The following is a 25,602-nucleotide window of genomic DNA, read 5'->3' on the forward strand; positions in this document are numbered from 1 at the left end:
TTGAGTCTTTCCAGTCTGGTGATTTTACTCCACAGCAGCTCTGTCCACAGCACTGGAGACATTTTTCAAAGGGAAAATCAGATCAGAGACTGGGTGGATGGAGCAAACATTTTTTTTGCCATACTTAAGGGATCATGAATTATTTGTCATCTGCCTTGGGGGCTATTATCATAATTCTAACCCATTATTCCTGAAGGTTTTGAGCACTTGCCCATCTCACCATCTTGTTTTATTAAATTCCAGTGACAAATGATAGGCATCTTCCAGAGACAACGGGAGGCAGAATTTCCACTGCCTCAATCAATTCCCTCCCTTCCCACATCAACAGAAACTTTTTGCTGGCTGATATTAATGTTTAAGCATGTATGAATTTCATTTCTCTGGGTGAAAACTCACTCGGGGAACCAGACCTCACCCTTGCCTTGGCAAATGAAAACAAGAAAACAGCAGCCTGGTGCTCACAGGGAGGCTGAGCAGAGCAAGCAGGCTTTGCAGATGTTCCAGGGGTTTGGAGTGGTCAAAAATTTGGCCAATTTGACCAATTTCCTTCCCCAAAGAGACCAGTGAGTGTAAAGTAACTCGCTGCACAGGTTTGCATTGAACAGCCTGTATTTCATCAGGGCTGAGCAGAAATTAATGAATGGAGAAGATGAGAACAGCTGCCTTAAGGTAAGGAAACATCATCTTCTATGTTTCTCATGTCAGAAAAATTGGCTAAAATCCCTGAGGAATTGATAATAATGGTACAACCTCCCTATGAGAATTGCCAACGAACAGATTGCAGAAATTACAACAGAAATGGGCTTTTGGCAGAGCCTTGCCCATGCTCTTTGCCTCGTGCTGTCTGCATGACGATGGCGGTGTTGCTACTCCAAAAATGTGATGAAAACTCTTCCAAGGATAGTTCCAAACAACCAGAGAGGAACCTGGAGATACTTTCCCTTCATTTAATTAGAATAGGTGGACCCTGCATTGTGTAGCCAACAGTCAGAAACCAGGACCAGTTCAATCAAAATCAAACAGACCCAGAAGTCTGGAAGGACTTATCCTTAAAGACAAATTATTATTCTTCATTACTGGCATGACTTGGCTCTCAGCAGAGTTATCAGTTTTTATCTGGAGCAGTGTTTTAAACAAATAAATGCTCCCCTGCTGAATGTCAGAGGCACTTGGCAGCATCAAGGACGTGTTTTGCACCGCACTGATGACACGATACCAGGGTTTGTCTTCCACAGACAACAGGGAAAATCCCCATTCCCAGAAGTTCCCTTCCAAGGCTGGAAGAAGGAGCTGTAATTTTCTATTTCCCTGTGTGCACACAGCCCTGAGCCTGGCTGATGTGTGGAGGAATGCAGAAGGAACACGGTTGGGGTGGATGAAGCACTCGGGGAAGGAGCAGCTGCCAGCAGGGCCTTGGGGCTGAACACTGGGAACAACTTGTGCTGAGGGGAAGAATTTATTGTCAGAATAACCCCACAAAGAGGGATTCTCCCTTTCTGCTCAGAATCTCGCCTTCTGAACATCTGTGTGAGGAGGATAGCGCTTAAAAGCCTGTAATTAATGATTCATTTGCACATGTTCTCCATGTTCCCTCTTTAATGATGATGGTCATTAGAGAAGTGCAGTCATTAGGGTTTGTTATTCACTGTTGATAAATATGGAGCAACCAAAGACATGATGTGCATCCAAAGCGTTTCCCTTTTCACGGGAGCCTTTTCCAGTAGTGAAAGCAAAGAGCGAGTGGCACCAGCTTATGGAGGAAGGGCCCAAGCTGCTGTTGGCACAGAAATGAGGGGCTGTGAGCCATGTTAGCCCAGCACTGTGGCTGCTGGGACAGGCTGGAGCTGCCCAGGTCCTCAAAGAATGGCCCAACACAGGAGGAGGCCACTGGTACAACACCATGGATGCAACCATCCATCCATCCATCCATCCATCCATCATCCATCATCCATCCATCCATCCATCATCCATCCATCCATCCATCCATCCATCCATCATCCATCCATCCATCCATCCATCCATCCATCCATCATCCATCCATCCATCCATCCATCCATCCATCCATCCATCATCCATCCATCCATCCATCCATCCATCCATCCATCCATCCATCATCCATCATCCATCATCCATCCATCCATCATCCATCCATCCATCCATCCATCTATCCATCCATCCATCCATCCATCCATCCATCCATCCATCCATCATCCATCCATCCCTGCTGTGGCAGGGTGAGGGAGTCAGGGCTGGGCCATCCCCCTGGAGCAGCACAGCTCTGGTGACATTTTCCTGGTAAATTCAGCAGAAATTGTGACTCTGAACTGTAGTCAAAATATGGTGGGAGCTCCTTCTGCTGGCCAAAGGTTTTCCAAGGCAGGGTGTTGGTTAGAAAAGAAATTCCACATTCCCACAATTTTCTCCCCCCTGAGTGGTGGGGAGTGGAGGTGGGACCCCAACCCCAGAGTGGGGAGATGGCAGTGCCTGGAGCAGCTCCAATCACCCATCCTTCCATTCCAACATCAAAGGGACAATTCAGTCCTGGCTCCTTGTTTGAGGTGAAACATTCAATCAGGGAAGACTTGGATGGAGCCAGAGGCTGTTGCTGATAGTCAGAGCACACAGAGATCACCATGAGGATCAACTGGGAAGCAAACACTGCATTTGCTGCTGTCCGGCACAAACACGCTTGACGATGAAGATGAAGACAAAGAGGAAGATGAAGAAGACAAAGAGGAAGATGAAAATGATGGCTCAGGATGCCAGCACAGCCCAAGTTCACTCCCACAAAGGGTGAGGGAGGCATGAAGGGCCAGCAGCTCTCCCCCAGCATCCTCAGGACAGATGGACAGAGCCAGCAGCCCACAGAGCCTGGAAGGACAGAGCAGCTGTACAGAGACCCAGAGCTGGGATTACAGGAACAAAACCCCAAATTTCTCTTGAAAAATACCCTAACACAACATGGAAAAGATGATGCAATATCTTGTAGCTAACAAATGCCATTTCCCATTATTTTTTCTCCAGGAGCTTGTGCCTTTTCTGCTCAGTTTTTCTTTTAGGCTGCACAGGGGATTTGCAGACAGCAGTGCTAAAACCTAAAAGGGCAAATAAACACAGGGACCATTTGCTTGCTGGCTCTGTGCACCAGTTTGTGGCAAAAATACCAGAATAGATGATCAGAGAATCTTTTCTTTCCTTTTAAGCAGAGCTCCTGACCTGTGCACTGGGGGGTGAAATGATTCACTTAGTTTTTTTCCAGAGTCTTGGGGGCTCAGCCATGGTTTTCAAAATATATTTTAGAAGGTGAGTCATCTTCCATGTCTTCCTTGGTTTCTCTGTGTTTCATCATAACAATAATGCCTTTTTTTAAACTTTTTTCTTAGTGATTTTCAAAAACTTTACAGGAGTTTTCTTTCAAAACTCCACCTTCATCTGAAAAAACAGTGCAGCAAAGCCACAAAAAATTGCAGCCTGGAGAAGGAATTCCTGCTCCTGGGTCAGCCATGGCAGCTGGTGTCACACTGTGAGGTGCTACAAGATGCCAAGGGACCCAAGGAGAGATCAATTCCATTTCTGCTGAAACCTTGTGGCTGCTGGTCCCCAGCTCCCCATGGCAGTGGGAGGTGACACGTGAGCCTGCCCAGGGCCAGCAGGGGAAAGGGAATGAAATTCTGGTGCTGCTCGGCACCCAAAGGCAGCGTTAGCACTGAACACCAAGTGCACAGGGGTTTAATTCTGCTCTGACTCACCCCAGCCCTGCACAGCTGATCCCTGTGCTGACTCACAGTGGTGCAAGGTGGGCTCACAGATCACCTCAAATGAGGGAGGGTGAATTTTCAGGTGTCCATTGTCTGAAGCTAAAATATCAGCTGCTAGGTTTTCCTTTGTGTAATGGAGCTGGGCTGGGACAGAGGGCACTGAGCACAAACTGACTTCATCAGACCATGGTTTGGGTTGGGATGGAACTTTAAAGATCATCCAGTTCCAACACCTTCCACTATCCCAGATTGCTCCAAGCCCCTTCCAGCCTGGCCTTGGGCACTCCTAGGGGCAGGACAGCCACAGCTGCTCTGGGCAACCTGTGCCAGGGCCTCCCCTCCCAATCTTGTTGGAGGAAAGAGCAGATTTCAAAGAAAGACAGGGTTTATACACTAATTCACACTGCTGTGGAGTCTCAGCAAGCCCAGTGTCTGCCTTTCAGTGCAGCTCAGCACTGAATTCAAGGGGAAAATGAGATGCTTTTTAAGTACTTATTCTGTGGCTTTGAGGGAAAATACCTCCTCAGCCCCAGATACAGTGGGAGGTTTTATTGCCTTTGTTATCGTATCACTGACCTCAAATGTTGGTGCTTTTTTCTCATACTTGAAGTGTCAAAGGCGTGTGTGCCCTTTTCCACATCTCTCTCCTCCAGAAATTATGACCTAAATCAGGCAAAGCCAAAGAGCTCTATAGAAGCGTGAGAAATTGGAGTGCAAGGGGGAAGAAAATGCCAGAGATGGTCGAAATGGTACCCAGGCATTTCAGCCCTGTTTTATCATCTGGGGCTGCATCAAGTCAATCTCTTTCTCTAGAGATGCTTAGAGCAATTACATTTGTTCTATTTATTCTCCCTCAAAGGCTCGGAGATGAGTCAACAGAAAAATCTTTTAGGATGAAAAATTGAAACTTGAAATAGGCAATATCCCTGGACAATTTGTTCTGCAATCAGAGCAGCATTCTCTTTCCTTACTGCTCTCAATCTCTAATTTAAAATGGAAAAGAAAAAAAAAAAGAAAAGGCAAAAGAAAAGAAAAAACCCAAAATGTAACAGTCACATCTGTAAATACAGTTCTCCTCAGTCTTGCTTGTGAGCTCGAGGAGCTATTTTGAGGCAATACAGAAGTGCTTGTCTTCTAGAGTTCATTTCTGGTGAGAAAATTCCCTCAGCTCTGCTCAGAACATCCCAGGCGAGAGCAAGAGCTCTTGGAAAGCCTGGAGCCAGCCCACTCCCACACAGCACAGGCACAGGAAAAAAGGACAACCCCACACACCTCTTTGAAGGATTTCTTCACCTCCACCAGCGGGTGCCAGTGGGCGATGGGCTTGCGGGGGTAAGCCAGCATCTCGTTCCAGTGGTCTCTGCCCAGCCCCTCGGCGTTGACCCCCACGCGGCAAACCCCAATGATCTCATTGTGGCCCACCCTGAGAATGACAGAGAAGCAGCACCATCACCATCCATCCCTCCAACACCCTCCCTCCCTCCATTATCCATCCATCATCCATCCATCATCCATCCATCATCCATCCATCATCCGTCATCCATTCATCCTTCCATCATCCATCCATCCATCCATCCATCCATCCATCCATCCATCCATCATCCATCTATCATTCATCCATCATCCATCCATCATCCATCCATCCATCCATCCTTCCATCATCCATCCATCCATTCATCCTTCCATCATCCATCCATCCATCCTTCCATCATCCATCCATCCATCCATCCATCATCCATCCATCATCCATCCATCATCCATCCATCATCCATCATCCATTCATCCATCCATCATCCATCCATCCATCCATCATCCATCCATCATCCATCTATCATCCATCCATCATCCATCATCCATTCATCCTTCCATCATCCATCCATCCATCCATCCATCCATCCATCCATCCATCCATCATCCATCCATCATCCATCCATCATCCATCCATCATCCATCCATCCATCCATCATCCATCCATCATCCATCATCCATCATCCATCCATCATCCATCCATCCTTCCATCATCCATCCATCCATCCTTCCATCATCCATCCATCCATCCATCATCCATCTATCATTCATCCATCATCCATCATCCATCCATCATCCATCCATCATCCATCCATCATCCATCCATCCATCCATCATCCATCCATCATCCATCATCCATCATCCATCCATCATCCATCCATCCTTCCATCATCCATCCATCCATCCTTCCATCATCCATCCATCCATCCATCATCCATCTATCATTCATCCATCATCCATCATCCATCCATCATCCATCCATCATCCATCCATCATCCATCCATCAATCCATCATCCATCCATCATCCATCATCCATCATCCATCCATCATCCATCCATCCTTCCATCATCCATCCATCCATCCTTCCATCATCCATCCATCCATCCATCATCCATCTATCATTCATCCATCATCCATCATCCATTCATCCATCCATCATCCATCCATCATCTATCCATCCATCATCCATCCATCCATCCATCCATCCATCCATCCATCCATCATCCATCCATCCATCATCCATCCATCCATCCATCATCCATCCATCATCCATCCATCATCCCTCCATCATCCATCCATCCTTCATCCATCCATCCTTCATCCATCCATCCATCCATACCTCAGGCTGCCCACACCTGGCCAGGCAAAACCTGGACCCTGCTGCTGCTGAGCTGTCACATTGCACACTGCATCTGGCCTAAAGCTGAAGTCTAAACTTAAACCAGCCTGTAAGCAGGCAGATAACTGGGTGAGTGATGATGGGATGGATTTGAACAAATACAGAGAATCCCAGCCAATCTATGGAACCCTAAGTGCAGATTTATCATTGGCCAAGGAAATGAGTGACTGGGACCGTAACCAACCATATCTGCATACCTGAGAAATCCAAGCCCTCTATTTAAGGAGGGTTCACAAGAATAAAGTGCTTTTTGGCACATGGATCCCAGGGAGTCATGTCGTCTGTCTCTGACCCAGCTCCAGTCAATATTATAGTGAGCCTGGGCTGTGGTGTCTGCCCCAGCACTGCCATCACCACAGGTAATTACAGCAGTTTTTAAATTATTTCTGGAGGTCAGTACAGACACAGAGGTGTGAGTAGTGCTTTACAGGAAGAACAACCCCAGGTTCAGTAATGCATAATTCATACACCCAGTGCTGCTAGGACTGACATTATTTGCTTTCTAAAATGGGTTGCAGGACAAGTAAATAACCAAGGGGAACATGGCACTTGCTCAAGGAAAGGCCATAAAGCAAGGACCAGCTTTGCCAAACTTGTTATTTTTCCATAACCATAAATATCAATGTCACTGTAGCAATAAATCACCACAGATAGGTGCTCTGCCATCGAGGCTGTGGAAAACTCTGTGGAAAATTGCATTTGAGCAGGAAAATCACCACCCAATGGGATGTTCTCCCCTCCAGCTCTCCAGAGCCTCCCACCTACCGATCATAATCCATGACGGAGATAAGGAGGCTGACTTGATCCATGTTCTCAGGGGGAATGTCAAAGATTATTGCTTCATTGTAGGTGGGATTAAGTGTGTTTTTCTTTATGGTGGTTTTCTTCTTTTTCAGCCTTCGCCCATCACAGAGCAAAGACACTTTGACATATGGATCTAGGGAGGAAGAGATAGGAAAAGACCTTTTGTTGATGGAGGTGTGCTCTGTTACCTTTGCAATATAGAAACAGCTTTATCAGAGGATGGTCTGTGAGTTCCCATGAGCCAGAGGTGTTCTTCAAATGGACTTTTTGAAAAAAGCTTCTTTGCAGACCAGTAAAATTCTCTATTTCTCATACTGGTGTGGGTGGTGACCTGAGGTTCAGGCACCAGAGAACCAGCACTACATTATTATTATTGCAGAAGGGCTGAGCTGGCTCTACCTGAAGTCTCAATTCTCAGATATTTCATATGGCATTAAGCTCCAGCTGAGCAGAAACATTTTCTGCAAAGGTCTCTGCTGTTACTGCTCTTTGTACAATGAAATTCAAATACCCTGAAGTTGGTGTACGGAAAAGAGACTGGGTTTTATGATGAAAACCAGAATTTGTGCACTCTGATTTTGCAAGTCAGCTCTTTGAAACTGCAAATGCAAACAGTCTTCAGGTGGCTGTGATCCTCAGGTTTGACTACTGGCCACTGTACAGGGGAATGCACATTCCAGTGGGATTTATCCAGGTGGCCCATGATCCTTTCCTGATCTTGGGGTGAAAGAGTTGATTCTGCCTATAAAGTGTTCCAAGAGATCTAAGTGTGAAACCCAAGTGATAGATTAGAGCTCTGGCCCTGCAAACCCTCCAGTGGGATGGGAAACAAGTGACAGATAATTCTACTTTAAAAATCTTGTTTGCACTTAAAACAAGGACGAAGCTTTTCCAGGTATTTCTGTGATGGTTCACCCACCATCTACTGGGGAATCCAGTGAAGGAAGAGGAGGAAATGTGGATGCCAGGGTGCCCTCCTCAGTCACCAAACACCCACCTGAGTAACCTGTAATGTCCATAGCTTTGAGATTCCTGCATTTAATGACTGTTAAGGTGAGTCGACCTGCAGTTGGCAAATAACAAAGGGAAAACATGATCTCGCCCAGGTCCACGCTTTCCTTCAATAAAACAGAGAACACATTTTATTGGAAACAGGCAGAACCAGCCAGGTGCCTTCTCCTCCACCCCAGCATTTCCTCTGCTCTGCCATTTGGAGCAAAGGGCACTTTGTGGTGGTGGTGGTGAATCCAGAGCTCCCCAACACCATTTGGCTTAAAATGAATACAGAGAATGGGAAAAATCAGTTAGACCTCCACATCTTAGTTAAGGACACTCTTCTTCTCCCTCACTGGAGCCTGTGTTTCCTATTGCAACCTCCCAGTTATGCACAGCTCATGCACAGCTGATGCACTCCTGCTCCACTGCTCACACAGAGGAGATGGGATATCTCACACCAAATCAATGCACTGAGGAAATCAAATTAGTATCAAGTCTTCTTTGAATGTACAGTACATGTCTTTAGTGCCTGGATCCTCTAGGAATGTGCCAAAAACAGTAAGGAGACAGAAAGATGAGCTCCTGACATGCAGTGGTGTCATGTTCTCTGGCTGGGTACTAGAACAAACTCCTCAGAAACTTTCTGTGACAGCCAGTGCCATCAGTCCACAACATCACAGACTGGTTTGGGTTGGAAGAGACCTGGAATATATTCTAGTTTCAACCCCCTGCTGTGGGCAGGCATGAATTCAGTAATAAAGGTTTATGACTGACAGTGCCCAATATTTCTGCATAAAATTAAAATGTCTTTGAGAAACACAGTGGTTTTCTCTGAAGCTGGGTGAGTTTTGGGGTAGTTACCAACTGGGGGGTCAAAGTTTTAAGCCAGAAGACAACCAAGAAGGGGCCATTGGGCTTTTAGTTAGTGATGTGCCTACATTTGGAGCACCAAGCCCTCTGAGATGCCCCCAAGGAGCTGGCACAACGTGGAGCTGTGTGTGTGAGAGTATTAATGGGGAATTAACCAGCAGATGGCACTCAGAAATGTTTGGTACTTCTGGATTACTCAGAGGCCAACACAATTTACTCTTTTAGTGCCCCATCAAATAACTTTTATCCATGGCTCTTAGCACTTCTTGTACCTGCAGCTTCATCGACTACACCTCCTAAAAGCTCTTTCCATCATTGTCTTGCCCATGGGAATTCAGGGAAAAATAAACAAACCAAATGTCTTATTTAAACTAGAAAGCATCATTATCCAGAGTCAGCAGAACAATTTCCAAACACCTCCTAAAAATGGATCTTTTAAAAAAATCTTATTTTCAACATACAGATCCCACATCTGTAGAGCAAACAACCCATTTATTTTCAGAAACTGTGTTTGGTTCCTTTCAATGTGATATAATGATCTGCTGAAAAGAAATTGTAGCTGTTAGGGGTAGAGTGATGGAACTAGAAAGACAAGTAAATGCACTTAAAGCTTTGCTAAGTGCTAGGGGAATAGATCTTGTTGATGGATGAGGTTTTTGCCAAATTATTTCCTGCTCATTCTCAGGTAAGGCAAAGATTAAATCTTTATTCCACTTAGATGTGCAGAATACTAATGAATATTATATAAAATTTTGATTGGGTCTGTTCTTTCATGCATTCTTTGTTCTTAGTTGGTGTGGGAGGGACGAGGGCAGGAGACCTTATACAAGATGTCAGAAGAGAGCAGCCCTGTGTGAGATGGTGACAGCACCCTCTGGACACTATCTCATCTTCTATTCCTCTCCTTGCACTGAGAGGACCCATTCAGGGTATAAAATGAACATAAATTGTTCTTTGACCTCACTGTATCAGGTCAAGAGATTTTTTTTTTGTAACCATAAATACAAGAGAGCAAAGCATGTCCTGTGGGTACATTATTTTCTTGCAGATTATAGGCATTGGGACATTTCCAAAATTCATATCAGTACCTTTCAGGAAATAATGGAAGCTCTGAATCAATAGACTTGAAACCAAAGATGTTTTCCTGATTCACAAGCTGTACAGTCATTAATTAAGTAGCTGAGTGCTGGCTATTTGACCAGATCAGTGCTTAAGTGTGTTCCTACCCTCCTACCCACACCATTGATCTCATGCATTATTCGGCACCCAGAGCTTTCTTGGGGTTTTATGCAAACTGTATTTACCCTTCTCAATTTTGATTAAACAGAAATGTCCTTGGGTGTGCTACAGCTGGCTGAGATGTTCCAGGAGCAGCACATTCCTTAAGAATGGCACAGAGAGGATGAGAGGATGGAGCCAAACGTCGTGCTGGACATGTCTGTGCCAGGCTCCTGCTCAGCACATCTTGGGCATGGGGTTGGCTCTACTCCCCTGACACCTTCTCTGGAGGCTTTTCCCTCAACAACCCTCCTGCTGCTGTATCTCTGTTTTTGTGGGGAGATAAGGGCTTTTCCTCCATTAAATGAGATTATTTAGCCAGGAAAACATCCACTATTGCTTGCAGAACCAACAGGCGGGTTCCTCCAGAAGGCATCAGGACATCAGGTGCACTTTGCTCCCCTTCCAGGAGCCCCTCTCCGGGTGAAGGATGTGCCTGGTGCCTGCTTGCCTCTCTGCCACCATTTCTGCCTTCATTACCACCCATCAGTCATAACAGCCGTGGCTGTTTGCGTGTTGGAAGCCAAGAGCTGTGAGCACCCTGCTAACTCAAACTGCTGCTTTCCTCATGACTGATCCTGTGCCTCCTTCCCACAGCCCTCGAAGGCAAGATGCTCAAAAGGCAGCAGAGCAGCAGCTCCCAGCACGCTCCCAGCGCTGCCCCAGGCTGCCTGGCAGGCACCACCTCCATGCCTGTGTCCTCAGGCTGGCAGGGCAAAGCTCTCCGTGCCCCCCAGGACAGCTCCAGCCCCTTCCAGGGTGATGAGCTGCGTGCACCCCGTGTCCCCCGAGTGCCGTGGGACCGTGTCCCCATTGGGCACAGCAGCACAGGACACAGGGCTGTGCACACCTGCTGGACTTCACAGGGCTGTCAGAAAGTTCTGAACATTCTGCAGCAGAAGAACGAGCACTAGTGGAAGTCACCAAGGGGTACAGCTGGTGGGGAACATGGCGGCGTGAAAAAAAAGCACTGGAGTTACAAATCAGCTGTCTTGTGGCACTGCTGGCCACAATAAATATTTATGTTTGACAGATCCCTCCTCAGCACAGAAAGCAGGGGAGCAAAGGTATGAGATGAGCTACGAGGGAAGCTGCAGGACAGATTTTTGCAATTTGTGGCATTCTGCCAGTCACCAGGAAAGATGTGACAGGGCCCACGCTTCCAGCCACAGGGGTGGGGATGTCTCATCTTTCAGTCTCAGAAATAACAATGTGAAATGACAATGACAACGGCTGATTTGGTGTCCAGCTACAGAGCAGTTCAATTGTTCATTCTCCCTGAGGACCAGCCAGATCCTCCTGGGAGGGCAGTGGAAGAGCAGACAGCTATTATGGAGAGGTTAATGTCACTGCTCTGCACTCAGTGATCAATGTGAGCACTTGGCTTCTCCTGCCCGCTCCGTGTGACACGGATGGGGCTGGGACTTCTCCTTTCTGAGGCTTGGCTTCTCTTCCAGAGGGAATTCAACAGAATTACTAAGAAACACAAATCTAGCTCTGGAAGATTTGCCAACAGCACTTCAAACATCTCTCAGCACCAAGGGGCTGGTGCTGCCCGCAGAGCTCTTCCTTACTGTGATCATGTAATGCCTTAAGCTTTTAGCTTTTATATTTTTCAGATCCTGTACTGCACTAGTGTATAACTCTGAACTCCATATATAGTGTTAATAAGGTCTCTTCACATTTTTGTCAGCCCAAATAATCCTTCCACACCTGAGAACCAAGGACACCCTCTGCCTCAGGCGCCAAAAAGTATAAACAGAAGTGAACTGGGGGGTGGAAGCAAACTGGGGAAATACGACTTCATTACCTGAAGCTATAATTGGACAATTAACCTCTGATATGCAAATAGATCGATATTTCCATCTGAGATAACTCATGGCCACTGCCCATCTTGGGTATAGTCTCTGGGAGGCTTTGACTGCCCAAGGTGTATCTATTGAAGGCCTTTAATAAACCCCCACTTTATTCTCTTAACTCTGATCTAGGTAGCCACTCTAAGGCATCACATGTGCACATGGCAGAGAGCTGTGCCACGGCTGGGGGTCCCTGGGGCTAACAGGAGGCCAGGAACCCATCAGCTGGGAGCCACGAAAGACTGAAATGAAGGAGAAATGAAGGATTTATCCCCATGGAGAACCCCCACCATGCCCAGCAGACGCTCACCGTTGTGGCGTACTGGATGTCCCTCCAGATGGAAGTCTCCCGGGAGAGGTCTGAGTCCTCGAACAGGTTCTCCAAGATAACTTCTCCAATCATGTCGTGCCTGGAGAACCTGTCAAAGTCAAAGACGCTCAGGTGGAGCTTCCTGCTCGCCAGCTCCTCGTGGGGCACGGGGAAGTGGAAGGACTCATCAAAGGTGGGGTTCAGGGTCTTCCTGTGCACTCGTGTCTGGAACTTGCGCTTGCGGTCGGGCAGGAGGTAGATCTTCACATAGGGATCCGAGCTGCCGCACAAGTCTTTGGCTGGCAAGTCAAAAGCCCTGAGAATTCGCACGGTCAGCGTCTCGTTCTCGTAGTCGTACTTGAGGGTGAAGTTGATTTTCCCACAGGTTTTCTCCGCCTCTTTCTTGGGGTCCTCGGTGTCCACGGTTTTTTGTTTGTAGAGCTCGGGTTTGATGCGGCCGATGCTGGTGGGCTGCTCGGCCACGGCCGGCGGCTCCAGGCCATAGTCCATGCTGGACACGTGCATCTGCCGGGGCAGGTGCCTCTTGAAGGAGATGTGCCTGCGGGAGGGACACACCAACAGCTCTCTGGGTTTCCAGGCACATGGCTCTGCTTTTTCACCCCTGGACTCAGAAAGCAAGAGAGCACAGGACGAGTTCTATCGGTGTTCCTGAGCTCTGCATGGAAACCATGTATGGTATGGAGGTGAACAGAGGGGAGCACCTCCAAAACCCCTCAAGGAACCAGTCCAGCACATCTCTTAAATTCCTGGGTATTTACCACAAACTGTGTTTCCTCACCTGTGGCACGAGTCACAGCCACAGCTGAACAGATGGGCCCCAACAGCTCCTTACCCAAACTGCAGACAGACAGACAGACAGCACCACATGGAGACTTTCCCCACCCTTATTATACTTTCAAGATACTGGCACTAAGCTCTCTCAGGCCAAAAATCCCCTTTTTTATTTGCTTTTTTTTTTTCTGGAGAGAGAGCCACAACCAGTTCAGAAGGTGAGGCTTTATTCGTAGAACCACAGAATGGTTTGGGTTCAGAGGGTTTTAAAACTCATCTCATTGTATCCCCTGCCACAGGCAGGGACACCTTCTCTTAGATCAGCTTGCTTCAAGCCCTGTCCAGCCTGGCTTTGCTGGGCATTGCTGCTTCCAGACTTTTCCAACAGACTCATCAGAAATTGATAGATAATTGTTGACAGGGAGGCACAGCCTCGTCGGGAAGCATCTCTTGCCTTGAGCTCCCCTCCTGCAAAAGCTGAATGTAAGCAAAGCTTTATCTGAACAAAGCATAAAAGCTTTCTGTGGACTGAGGGCATTATTTCAGATTATCTGGTGTTTACAAGAGCAGTTTATAGAGTTATTTAACCAAACTAAGAACTCTACAGCCTTCAGTGATATGTGGTGCTTAGAGATCTTGGCAGGTTCCTCAGAGGTATTTTGGACAGGGTTAGGCTGGGCTGTGAATCAGAGGAACCTGCCAAGGAGAAAGTGAGTTTGAAACCTGCCCACGTACAGCCAAGTCCCACTTTGTTTGTCCTAATTCAGACTGGCTGAGGGTTTTTTCTCCTCTGCTGGAAAGGTGTAATAAAAGCAGAGGGAGCGTGTGCATGCAGAGAGGGAATCAGCTGCCCAAAAAAAGCAGTGTGGATAAATAAAAGAGTGTGGCTCACAAATGGAGGTGGCACCGTGCTGATCTAACTCAGCTCCTTCAAACAGGGGGCTGTTATCAGTGCCTCACTAATCCTGCAAAAGTGCAGCCAATTTTCTGAGCAGTGCCTGATTTCCCTGTCACACTCCTGTGCACATCCCAGGCATGGCCAGCCAGGCAAACAGAAGTGCTGGGGCACAGCCAGGACCCTGTGATCCTTTTTCCTGTCCTTGTCTCACCGCCCTCTGTGTCAAGGAGAGATGCTGCATTTCACAGAATGGTTTGTGTTGGAAAGGAATCCCAAAGTTCACCTCATTCCACCCCCTGCCGTGGGCAGGGGTACCTTCCACTATCCCAGGTTGCTCCAACCTGGCTTTGGACACTTCCAGGGATGGGGCAGCCACAGCTTCTCTGGGAATCCTGTTCCAGAGCACTGCCCAGTCTGGGTAAAAAACCCCTTTCTAACATCTAATCTAAATCTCTCCTCAGTAGCCAAGCTGAGAGGGTGTCCTAAGGTTCACACAGCCTTTCCCTGACTTCCTGAGGATGATGTTGTCTCTGTCCCCATCTGAGCACAAGCACCGAGTGCAGCTGGTTCTGGGCTGGAGCAGCGAGCGATCCATCAATTGTGCTGATCTAATTGTTTCTGCCAGGAGCCACAACAGTGAGGGAGAGCCAAAAGGTCTAATTCTGTCTGACAGGGTACATCATTGATGCTTCAGCATGCTTCTCATGTTGGAACAAAATTAAAGTGGCCAAAGTGTGCGGGTGACTTGACACAATGAGGTCAAGTTGCAGTAATAGGGCTCAAATCCCCGATTTTTTAAAAGGGCCACAGTGAGCCAGTCATAACACATTCACAGGTTAATGGCCAAGCTTTGGACAGCAATCTGGTATGTAGGTGCTCTCTTTAGTTTCCCTGATGGTATACGAACCTCTGGCTCCATCCAACAATCCTCCCACCTCCAGCTGCTCACAGAACAGTGTTACTGCTGAGCACCCCATTCCTGCCGAGCACCCCATTCCTACCCAGCAGAATCATGAAATTCCTAGGCTGGAGGGGATCCACAAGGATCACCAAGTCCAGCTCTTACTCCTGCGCTGACACCCCAAAATCCCACCCTGTAAATCCCTAAGAGCAGTGTTCAAACTCTCCTGGAGCTCTGGCAGCCCATTCCCTGTGGAGCCTGGGCAGTGTCAGCACCCTCTGGGGGAATAAACTTCCCTGATCTCCAACCTAAACTCCCCTGGCACAGCTCCAGCCCTTCCCTGGGTCCTGTCTCTGTCACAGAGATTGAAGCTGCCCCTTAGGAGCAGCTGCAGCCCCCGATGAACTGCAACCTCAGGCTCCTCCAGGCTGAGCATCCCATCCCATAAATCCCATAAATCCTATAAATCCTATAAATCCCATCCCATCCCATCCCATCCCATCCCATCCCATCCCATCCCATCCCATCCCATCCCATCCCATCCCATCCCATCCCTCACCTGGTGGAAGATGCTGGCTCTGTGGTTTGTCTCTGGATCCGCGTGCGCCTCATGATGTGATCCTTCATGGACATCTGCACCTCTGCAGGGATGTCTGGGGACGTGTGGCTGATCTTCACGGCCGCCTCCAGGAAGCTGATGGCCCCCGTGTCCTTGAGCTTGTCTGCCATGCTGTCCTTGTCACCTGCCTCGCTGCGCAGCACGGCCAGGTGGGAGGAAAGGGCTTTGTTCCTCCAGGGAACCCAGCACAGCTTCCAAAAGAGAAACACAAACACTGCCACCAGCGCCAGGCCACACACTACAACTATCACTGCGAGGAGGCTGACGGAGAGCTCTGAGGGAGAGAAGGACAGCGACAGGGAGGGATGGGGAAGAAGAAAAGAACACACAGATGGTGAGAAGATCATAAGTAAAAGGAAGAAATGGTCCAAACTGACTTAAATCACAACTGATGGAGAGCTCTCAGTATATTCCTCAAGCCAGAGCCAAGCTCAAGTGAGCACCCCCTGAAAGGCTCGGGACACACCTGGGGAGAAAATGGGTGTCTCCATATGGGCAGAGCTGTGAAGTTTTACACCCTGATGCTTAAACTGGCTATAAAATACCATCCCTGGTTTGCTCTGAGCATCAGCAAACTGCTGAGTCTGAAATCAGGAAGATCTGTACAATTCCATGATAGAAACAAGCGGGTAGATAGAAATGGGTAGAAACGAATGCTGTACCACAGAAAGTGCCTTTGTGCTTCGTGTCACAGCTGCTCAGGCACAGTAATGAAAAAATCCATCTACCAGGGTCCTGGAAGTGGATTGTAACTGTGCAATCAGCACCCACATCTTGTCCAGATGTGCCCACAGGGAATAAAAAGTAAATACCAACACCAAGGGAAAAATAATCACAAGCTGCTGATGCAGAGAAACCAAACATAGCAGGAGAAAGTGCTACACAGCCTTCCTCACTCTGAACAGCACAGGAGCTGTGTCTGTGTGCTCTGATGCTCTGAGACACTTTTACCTCATGTGTGGTGTATTTCAGTCTTTCCCTGGAGAGGAAAGAACTTCCATACGTGTGGCTGGTGAATCAGGAAAAATGGAATATATATATATATGTGTGTGTGTATATCAATATATATATATACATATATATATATAATCTAGGCTGTGAAATGATTCACAGCACTGCACAAAGAGAAAACATTGACTACTTTTGCTTCTCTTCCTACAGTGCATTAATTCCCAGATTCCCATCCAGACCAAAACTCTGAGAGCTCAGGATTCCAAGGAATACCAGCCCCCAATGATGGAAGCAGGTTTTGCTCCGGAGGCAAGCCTGCAGTGTCAGGACTGTGGACAATTCCAACAGGGATTGCTCTGAGCTCATGGACAATTCCTTGATTGCCTGCTGTGTTATTTGCAGTGCCCAGTAAAGCGACACTCCTTAAATTACCCAAATAAAAGAAAGGACAGAAAGACAAACAAAAAAAACACCAAATCCCCCCAAAGTTTATATGGAACAAGCATTACCTCTTACCCACCCTATTTATGTCTATTCTTGGACCATAAATGTTTTGTGTGAATTTGAATTCCCTACCTGAGCCCCAAGGAACGGGGTGGGTGCCCTGAGCATTTCTGAGTTGCAGAGCTCCCCTCTGTGCTGCATCACAGCTGCTCTAAATGTGATTCCTGGTGTGCTTTACCTTAAACAGGAGCCATAAAACACCTTCTGTTCTCTCTGATTATATAATTTAGTTTTGTACAGCTGTAAAAAGGCATTTAATCATAAAATCACAGGATGGTTTGGGTTGGAAGGAACCTTGAAAATAATTTCATTCCACCTCCTGCTTCCTGCTCACCTTCTACTAGACCAGGTTGCTCAGACCTCCAATCTAACCTTGCCTTGATGTTAAGGCTGAGAAAAATCCATGAAATATGAGGAAAGACTAGGTTTTTAATCTTGAATAAATAGCTGAATTTAAAAATTATGGAAAGAAACCCCACAACCACAACAAAACAACAAACCCCCCACCCACCACTGGTGAACCACGACAGCAAAGTGTTCAGGAGCACTTTTGTATCATCAGATTTTGCTCAGGTCTCTCTGGGAATGCAGCAGCCACTGCAAACTTGGGATTCTCACATAAGCTGCTGTAAGTGAAATCTCCAGGCAGCATCAAACACAAAATGTGACATCCACACCCCAACAAGCCAGCCTGGGAAGCCATCTGCTGTTCTGATGTCCCGGAGGATTTTGTTTTTCCACAAAATTACTGAGCCTAGCAAATCCAGAAGGAGCCCAGGCAGAGCTCCCTGGCTGCCTGTGGGGTTTTGACTGGGATGGGATGGGATGGGATGGGATGGGATGGGATGGGATGGGATGGGATGGGATGGGATGGGATGGGATGGGATGGGATGGGATGGGATGGGATTTATGGGATGGGATGGGATGGGATGGGATGGGATGGGATGGGATGGGATGGGATGGGATGGGATGGGAAGTATAAATGTCACCCAGAGATTTTTGCAACTTCTCTTTCCCTTCCCAGCCTCCTGTGCAAGTAATTTATTTTCTGTTGTAACTCCAAGGTGGAAACACAGATCGCTACTGGGGTGAATAAACAGGTCCCATCTTACTCAATAATAAATAAGGTTGTACCAGTCAGCAGCAGAGCTTCCTCAGAGATTTGCCTAAATGTATTTTCACCAAAGCCAAGAGCACAGAGGTTCCACTTCCCTATCCTTTGAGTTAAATCTTGGAATTATGCCCAGGAAACTCAGAGCCAAACATTCATAAGAAAACTCAAGAACCTGGACTTTTTGCAAATATGTCTGTGTTGGTACAAAGGAAATCATTGCAATGCAGAATCTCTCACTTCTGGGAATTGCTGCGTGACAGAGAAGATTTTTAAAATATATTTCCACCCATTCCAAGGAGTTTTATAGGCTGCATGTCTCTGCCAGCACACCAGGTTCATTTATGGAAACCATCAGAAATAATCAATTATCCTTTCAGAAAACCTGTTGCCAGCTTGAGAAAGATCCTGGTTCCTGTCACCCCTTGCAGGGCTGGCATTCATAATGTACCTGACAGGATTCACAGATACTTTTATGCATGACCTCCTACTCCTTCCTCTGACAGCTGACACAAAGCACGAGTGGAAGGGATCAGGATTTTACAGACAGTTTTTAAGCATCTGCCTGCTTAGAATATTGGATTGTTGGAAGATGACATTGAATTCTCCAAGACTTTCTTGTGACTTATTAAACTTAAATATCAGTTGGGCAGAGTTGACCTTCATTGATTTAATGAGCTTTCTCTTATTAATTTAGAAATACCAGTTACTTTCTTAAAAATACCTGGTATCGAAAATGCTATGCTTTAAATGTACTTTAACTGACAAGAAACTGTAAAAACAAGGTCATTCTTCACTTATCAGGAAATGCCCCAGGGCCAGAGGCTGCTTTGGTATTCCTGGTGGAGGCAAGGCCAGTTCCCCCAAAAGGACACCTCAGCCCAGGGAAAGAATGAGCTCCTTGGTTGATATTATCCCCCCTTTTTCAAGGTTTGGATTCAAGGTGTGAGGAAAAGAGGGAAAAGAGGGATGTGCCTGCATCCAGCAGCGAGGGAGGGTTTGAATCTGAAGACAGATTGAAGAATCCTGTCTAATGCAGGAACAGCTCAGATCCCAACTGCTCACAAGGGAGAGTCACATCATCATTCTGAGCAATGTCCCACAGGGAAAAACACAAGAACTATGTTTTATTCTGTTGCCCTCTTAAAAATTCGCAGTAATTTGCCACTTTGTTATCAGGTGAGTGCTGTGGTAGGAGTGCAGGGCAGCTCCAGCCATTCCTCACCCCGGCCCCGTCGAACTCAGTGCTGCTCCCTCATCCTCCCCCAGCTCCCGCAGGAGACATGGGGGAAACTGGAAAGTAGGTCTTATTACAACTTGTAATTGAAAAGATAAAGCCTAAAAGAAGGAGGTTGCAAACACAAATTAACATGGCTGTTTTCCAGCCTGGCTCCCCTGGGAGCAAGCGCTGCTTCCCTGAGGAACCTTCAGCTGGAAAATGCTGTTTGGCTGCAGGGCAGCAGCGACAGAGCTCCCTCCTGAGCAACGAGGGACAGGGAAGGGATGGACATGGCCACTGACAGGATCCACCCTTGGAAGTGCTCAAAGCCAGGCCTAGACCTTAAGCAACCTGGTCTAGTGGGAGGTGTCCCTACCTGTGGCAGGGATTTGGGACCAGATGATCTTTAATGTTCATTCCAAGCCCTCAACATTCCACAATTCTGTGATTCTGTGATCTACCTGCTTGAGCTGATACATTTACGAATGGCCATCAAGCTTATGTATTTATTATATACTTATTTTATAACCCACTGGTCACCCAAACACCACAGAAAAGACCTGGAGCTGACAGTGATGGGGACACCAAGAGCACAAACGAGACAGGATTCTCTCAATGTCTCCCAAAACTGATCCCTTTTCTCCTTTGACTTTGACTTCTTGATTTGTGTTCTTACTGGTTTTGTAACACCCAAACTCCTTGCTACTGAGCCACACCAAAAAGCTCAAAACTGCAACATTTCCAAGGTCACTACTTCCTACTGCCTTTAAATCGAAGACAAACGGCGCAGGGCAGGACAAACAAACTGTGGTTTGCAGTTTAAAACTGTGAAGCTAAAAGCAAACTGAGGAAGGGGCAAACACTCCTTGGTTAGTCCAGCCCACCCCACCACGGTGTCCATGGACTCATAGAGCAGCTCCTCAGCACAACTCCCCCTTTTTGTTTCATCCTGGATGGGAGCTAATGAAGAGATATGGCCCAAATGCCTTTCAGCTTGATGTCCCTGCTGAATTCCTAATGCCTAAACTGAGTTACCAAAGGGGATAATTAGCAAAGTCCAACCCGAAAGCGATTAATAATATGACAAAGTCATGATTAGAGCAGTCTATTAACTGCAAGACAATAGTGGTCTAATTGTGGCAACATTGACTTTTACTGCTGTGAAGTAGCTTGCTCTGTCATTAAAGAGATTCATGGATAACTCCGAGTTTAATGTGCAGAGTTATATTTAATATCCCAAAGATGTAATTTAGCTTTCCTTCCACCCACTCCCCACAGAGAAAACACAACATGTTTGATGGCTCTCTCAGCACTCCAGCAGCCATTAGTCATTCCAGCTACCTGTTGCATTGAGACAAAGTTGGAGTGGCACAAGTGGAAGTTCGAGAGGCTGGAAATTCTCAGTGAGGTGCAGTGTGGGACCAGGGTGATGCCACCATCCCCCAGAACCTGGCTGTGCCCTTCCCTCTGTCAGGAAAATTAATCCAAAAACACCAGAGGTTTATGTTCAAAAAGGAGACAGATGAGTCCTTTTGCTTTATTCTAATAAAAGGAGAGGCCATGGGGAATTCCCCTGAGATTTCTTGAATTTTTGGAGGATGCAGCCTCCTTTTTATCCCAATTTCCCACCCACATTTCCCTCTCTCTTTCCCATGCGCTGAGGTACTTGAGAGGTACAGACTTCCCAGAACACCTGATGCCTGACACCCCTCTAATAATTTTTAATTCTTATAGAAGTCATGAATTTTCCTCATTGCTTCTTTCATCTTTCAATATCCAATTTCATTTATCAGCAAACCTACAGTTTCTTTGTAAAGGCAAATATCTTTTCCCATGCATCAATCAGTGGAATCCTTCCCATTGTTTCTTTTATCTCTCAGCGCAGGTTTTATCTACCAGCAGACCCACAGCTTGTTTGTGAAGACAACTCCAACAATCCTCTCACCCCCTGGTCACCTGTGAGGGCACAGACATTTCCTCAGGCCCTGGAGCCCCTCACCAAGGCAGTGGGGACACTCTGACCCGACCTTCTGCCACCTTTTGCCAGGCACAGCCACCAGCCTGACCCCGCCAAGAGCCCAGGGACACCTTCCCTGTCAGAGGTTCCTCCTCCCAAACTCTCTGGTGATTCATGGAAAATCTGGGCATCAGGGAGAGCTCGGGCTGCTTTGCTCCCTGCTGGGGTCCCTTCAGCTGTAAAAGCAGCTCCTGGCTATTCTGAGCTGCAGCCTGGAGCAGGGAACATCCTCCCCCAGCCAAGGCTCCTGAAGGGCAGCTCCAGGAGGTGGAGAGCCCCGAGCAGGGGTGATGGTGATCACCTCACTCACCCTGGCTGGGTGACTGCCTCCCCAGTGCCACACACCAAGCATCACTCACACCACCCCAGCAGACACTTCCAGGCTTCCCTGTCCATTTTCTGCTACATTCCTCTCTCACAGGAGTGTTTGTGAGGATATATTGTTCTGTTTCTTTGCAGGGAGCACACACTCAAGTGATGGATTACTACAAGAGGCGTTGCTGGAGGAGAACAGGCAGCTCTGGGGCTACCACAGACCATGTGAGGCACCCACCAACTGCTGATCTCATTTTCTGTCGATTGAGGAGCATCAGCAACATGAGCCTGATTAGCTGAGGGCCAGAAATTGGGCACGGGGATCTGTGGTGGGACTCAGGGGAGAGGGCAGGGGGGAGCACAGGGCAGCAGCTGCAGAGGAGGAAGGGTTCCATTAAACCCCAGCCACGGAGATGTTTATTTAGCAAAGCTGCTCAGCTTTGGAGGAAGGAACAGGGACTGGGTGGAACAGAAATCAAGTATTAGAACCCCACAGCAGCATCCAGCAGCACTGCAGAGACAAGAGGGGATGTCCCCCTTGGGGACACAGCACGGAGCAAACCCTGAGGGGCACCAGGGAGGGCAGCAGCCAGCAGAGCCCTTAGCAAACAGGGATTCTGGAAAGGAAGCTGGCTGGCTTATAAATCCTGGGATGCTGTGCTGGTGAGAGGTGAGCTGCAGTGCAGCGCCGTGCAGTCCCCAGCCAGCTCCTCATCCCTCTCCAAGCCTGCCATGGCCTTGGGAATGGTAGCAGAGCAAAAGGCACAGACCAGACTGTCCCTGCCACCCCCCACAACCCCAATTCCTGCAGCAGCAGCAGGCTCTGTGTTCCCAGAGCTCACAGGCTGTGGGCACTGGGGGCTGCACAGGGCATGCCAGTGACAGGGAAGCACTGCAGCCCACTGTCCGATTGTCCCTCTGTGCTGTGGTTGTGCCCGCTGTGCCATCCCCTGCTGATGGCTTTGTCACCACATTTCAGGCCCCCTCGCTGCCATCTGGCTGCCATTTGAAACTTCATCAAGTTCTTGATTTGCTGGTGGTGTTCTCCAGGCAGGCAGGAGCTACAGGAACATGCCCTGAAATATTCCTGAGCTAGACGAGTCATTAGGAGCTGTCACTTCAAAGTCTGGCTGCCGTCAATTCGCTTTTCACAGGCAGCCTGGCAGCGCAGGGGGTGCTGCTCAAACAGCACAGAGGTGGGTCCTGGGAGGGGGAGATGTTCCATCAGCTTCTCAGCAGATGTTCGAGGGCCAGGTCAGGACACAGTTGTGGGTGGGACAGAGCTCCTGCTGCCCCTCAGACTCATCTCATGCTGTGGGAGGTGGGAAGGGCTGCAGAGCATCCCCCACACCCGACCCCATTGATCACCGAGGGGTCTGAGGGGCAAAAACTCAGCTTTTTAGACCCTCACAGGGTTCAAAAAAGGGATCTAAAAGGGTTCTCCTGTCCAGGGAATGATCCCAGCTGTCACTGTGGACACCCTGCTCAGAGCAGCCAGAGCCCAGCTGTGGTCAGGATCCCTCGGGGGCACAGGGACCATCGCCCTGCCGAGGGCAGAGCTGCACCCCGAGAGTTTGGGGTCAGGGAAATGGAGTCACAGAGGAACTTGACTCCATGGCCATCCAGAAAGAAGCAGAATCATAGAATTATTGAATATCCTGAGCTGGAAGGGAACCACAGGCATCATCCAGTCAAACTCCTGGCCCTGCACAGACACCGCAAAATCCCATCTGTGCATCCCTGGAGCGGTGTCCAAACTCTCCTGGAGCTCTGACAGCCCCGGGGCTGTGCCCAGCACCCTCTGGGGGAGGAACCTTCCTGATCTCCAACCTAAACTCCCCTGGCACAGCTTCAGCCCTTCCCTCTGGTCCTATCCCTGCTCATAAACCAGGATGGTTTTTTTCTCTTGGTAATGAAAGTAAAAAACCACTGATTGCTCCTCTCAGCTGTCCAGGGCTGAACAAGGGTATGAAATATCCAGGGAGACCCTGAAAGACCCCTCCCCACCACTCTGTGCACACTCCCAGCACCACAGGACAGGTTTCTCCAGGTGGAGGTAGCCAGTCCCAGCTGCTCTGGACAATCCTTTTGTTTTTTATTCCGTACCAACCACAAGTAATTCCACAGAAGACAGCACAGGGAATGTGAATTGAAAACAAGTTCTCACAGTTTGTTGAGCACTTTTACACTCAGTTAATCACTGAGAGCTCAGTGGCAAAGGCCTCTCTCAAAGCAGGGGGGTGGGAATGCTCAGGGGGGAGATGTTGTGGAAGGAGGCATTCAGAGAATCGTGGAATCATGGAATGGTTTGGGTTGGAAGGGACCTTAAAGCTCATCTCCTTCCACCCCCGGCCATGGGTAGGAACACCTTCCACTGTCCCAGATTGCTCCAAGCCCCATCCAGCCACGGAGTCTCCCTGGAAGATAAAATGAGATTTTTCCTGTTTCTGTGCTTCCCCAGTCCTTGGACACTGAGTCCTGCACTATCAGCTCCCAGCAGCTTCCTCCTGGCAGCACATGCTCCCCAGGAACCCTGACAGAGCCTCCTCATCTCCTGCACACACGCAGCCAGGAAATGGATCCTGGGAAGGTCAGGACAGGAATGCTCCAACTGGCTCTGCCAAAGTTTCAGTTAGACAGCAAAAAACTTCTTAAAAATTAATTTGCTGCTACCACAGGGTTCCTGCCATGCAAGAGCTTATCAGAATGCAAACTATAAGCTTCAAAGGGGAGGATGAATCAGAAGCTATTTTGAGAGTAATTATATAAGACTATAAAACTCAAACCATCTCATTATTGCACGTTGAGGATGGAGACAACCCCTCCTATGGAGACCTCGCAGGGATCCAGTGTTTCCAGTGGCAGATCCATGGCCCAAGAGCAGACAGCAGCCTCATCCCTCCCAGCCAGGCAGAATTTGATTCACTGAGCAATGCCAGGGCTTTCCTCACTTTTTGCTGTATTTCTTGTGGGGATGTGGTTCTGTAGCTGGGAAATGAACTGGAACAGGAGACATGGACAACTTCATCCCAAGTGTTGTTCCTTTAAGTGTTTCATAATTTAGAATCACGGAATGCCCTGAGCTGTAAGGGAGCCACAGGGATCATCCAGTGCAGCCCCTGCCCTGCACAGACACCCCAAAATCCCACCCTGTGCACCCCTGAGAGCCTTGTCCAAACTCTCCTGGAGCTCTGGCAGCCTCGGGGCTGTGCCCATTCCCTGGGGAGCCTGAGCAGTGCCCAGCACCCTCTGGGTGGGGGAAGAACCTTTCCCAAAATCCAACCTAAACTCCCCTGGCACAGCTCCAGCTGCTCCCTTGGGTGCTGTCAGTGGTCACAGAGAGCAGAGATTTCTCTGAGAATTTGCTGTCCTGGAGAGCAGCTCTCAGCTCGTTAGTGCAAATACTTGCAAATTCCCCAATTTCATAAACTCCAAGTTATAATTAAGAAGAAAATGCTTAAACCATAAACCTGCACATGGAATAAAACCTTATTCCAACATCCCCAGCCACAGCCCCGAGGCTTTCCCATGTTGTGCTGGAGCCTGCAGCACCTCAGGCTGTGAGAGGATAAGCTCCTGGGACAGCCCCGAGCTGTCACCTGCATTGTGCCCTGCCTGAAAGGAGCAAAGAGAGTTGTTTTTATCCTTGCCTACATATCCAGGCTACAGCTGAAGCTCCTGCTGAGGCAGCACAG

At 48.1% G+C, this 25,602-nt stretch overlaps 1 protein-coding gene across 1 annotated transcript in view; it reads right to left on the bottom strand.

Annotated features, from left to right (window-relative positions):
- SYT6 (synaptotagmin 6) overlaps positions 1 to 25,602 on the bottom strand; it is a 35,458-nt gene that overhangs the window by 516 nt on the left and 9,340 nt on the right. Inside the window, exons 2-6 of the mRNA XM_062509824.1 lie at positions 15,731 to 16,064; positions 12,581 to 13,139; positions 8,268 to 8,388; positions 7,232 to 7,403; positions 5,031 to 5,181 (exon numbers count right to left, since the gene is read on the bottom strand). Of these exons, the coding sequence (XP_062365808.1) occupies positions 5,031 to 5,181; positions 7,232 to 7,403; positions 8,268 to 8,388; positions 12,581 to 13,139; positions 15,731 to 16,064 (1,337 nt within the window). The remainder of the gene's footprint in view (positions 1 to 5,030; positions 5,182 to 7,231; positions 7,404 to 8,267; positions 8,389 to 12,580; positions 13,140 to 15,730; positions 16,065 to 25,602) is intronic.

The sequence above is a fragment of the Cinclus cinclus genome, chromosome 27, assembly GCF_963662255.1.
Source record: "Cinclus cinclus chromosome 27, bCinCin1.1, whole genome shotgun sequence".
NCBI classification, from domain to species: Eukaryota; Metazoa; Chordata; class Aves; order Passeriformes; family Cinclidae; genus Cinclus; species Cinclus cinclus.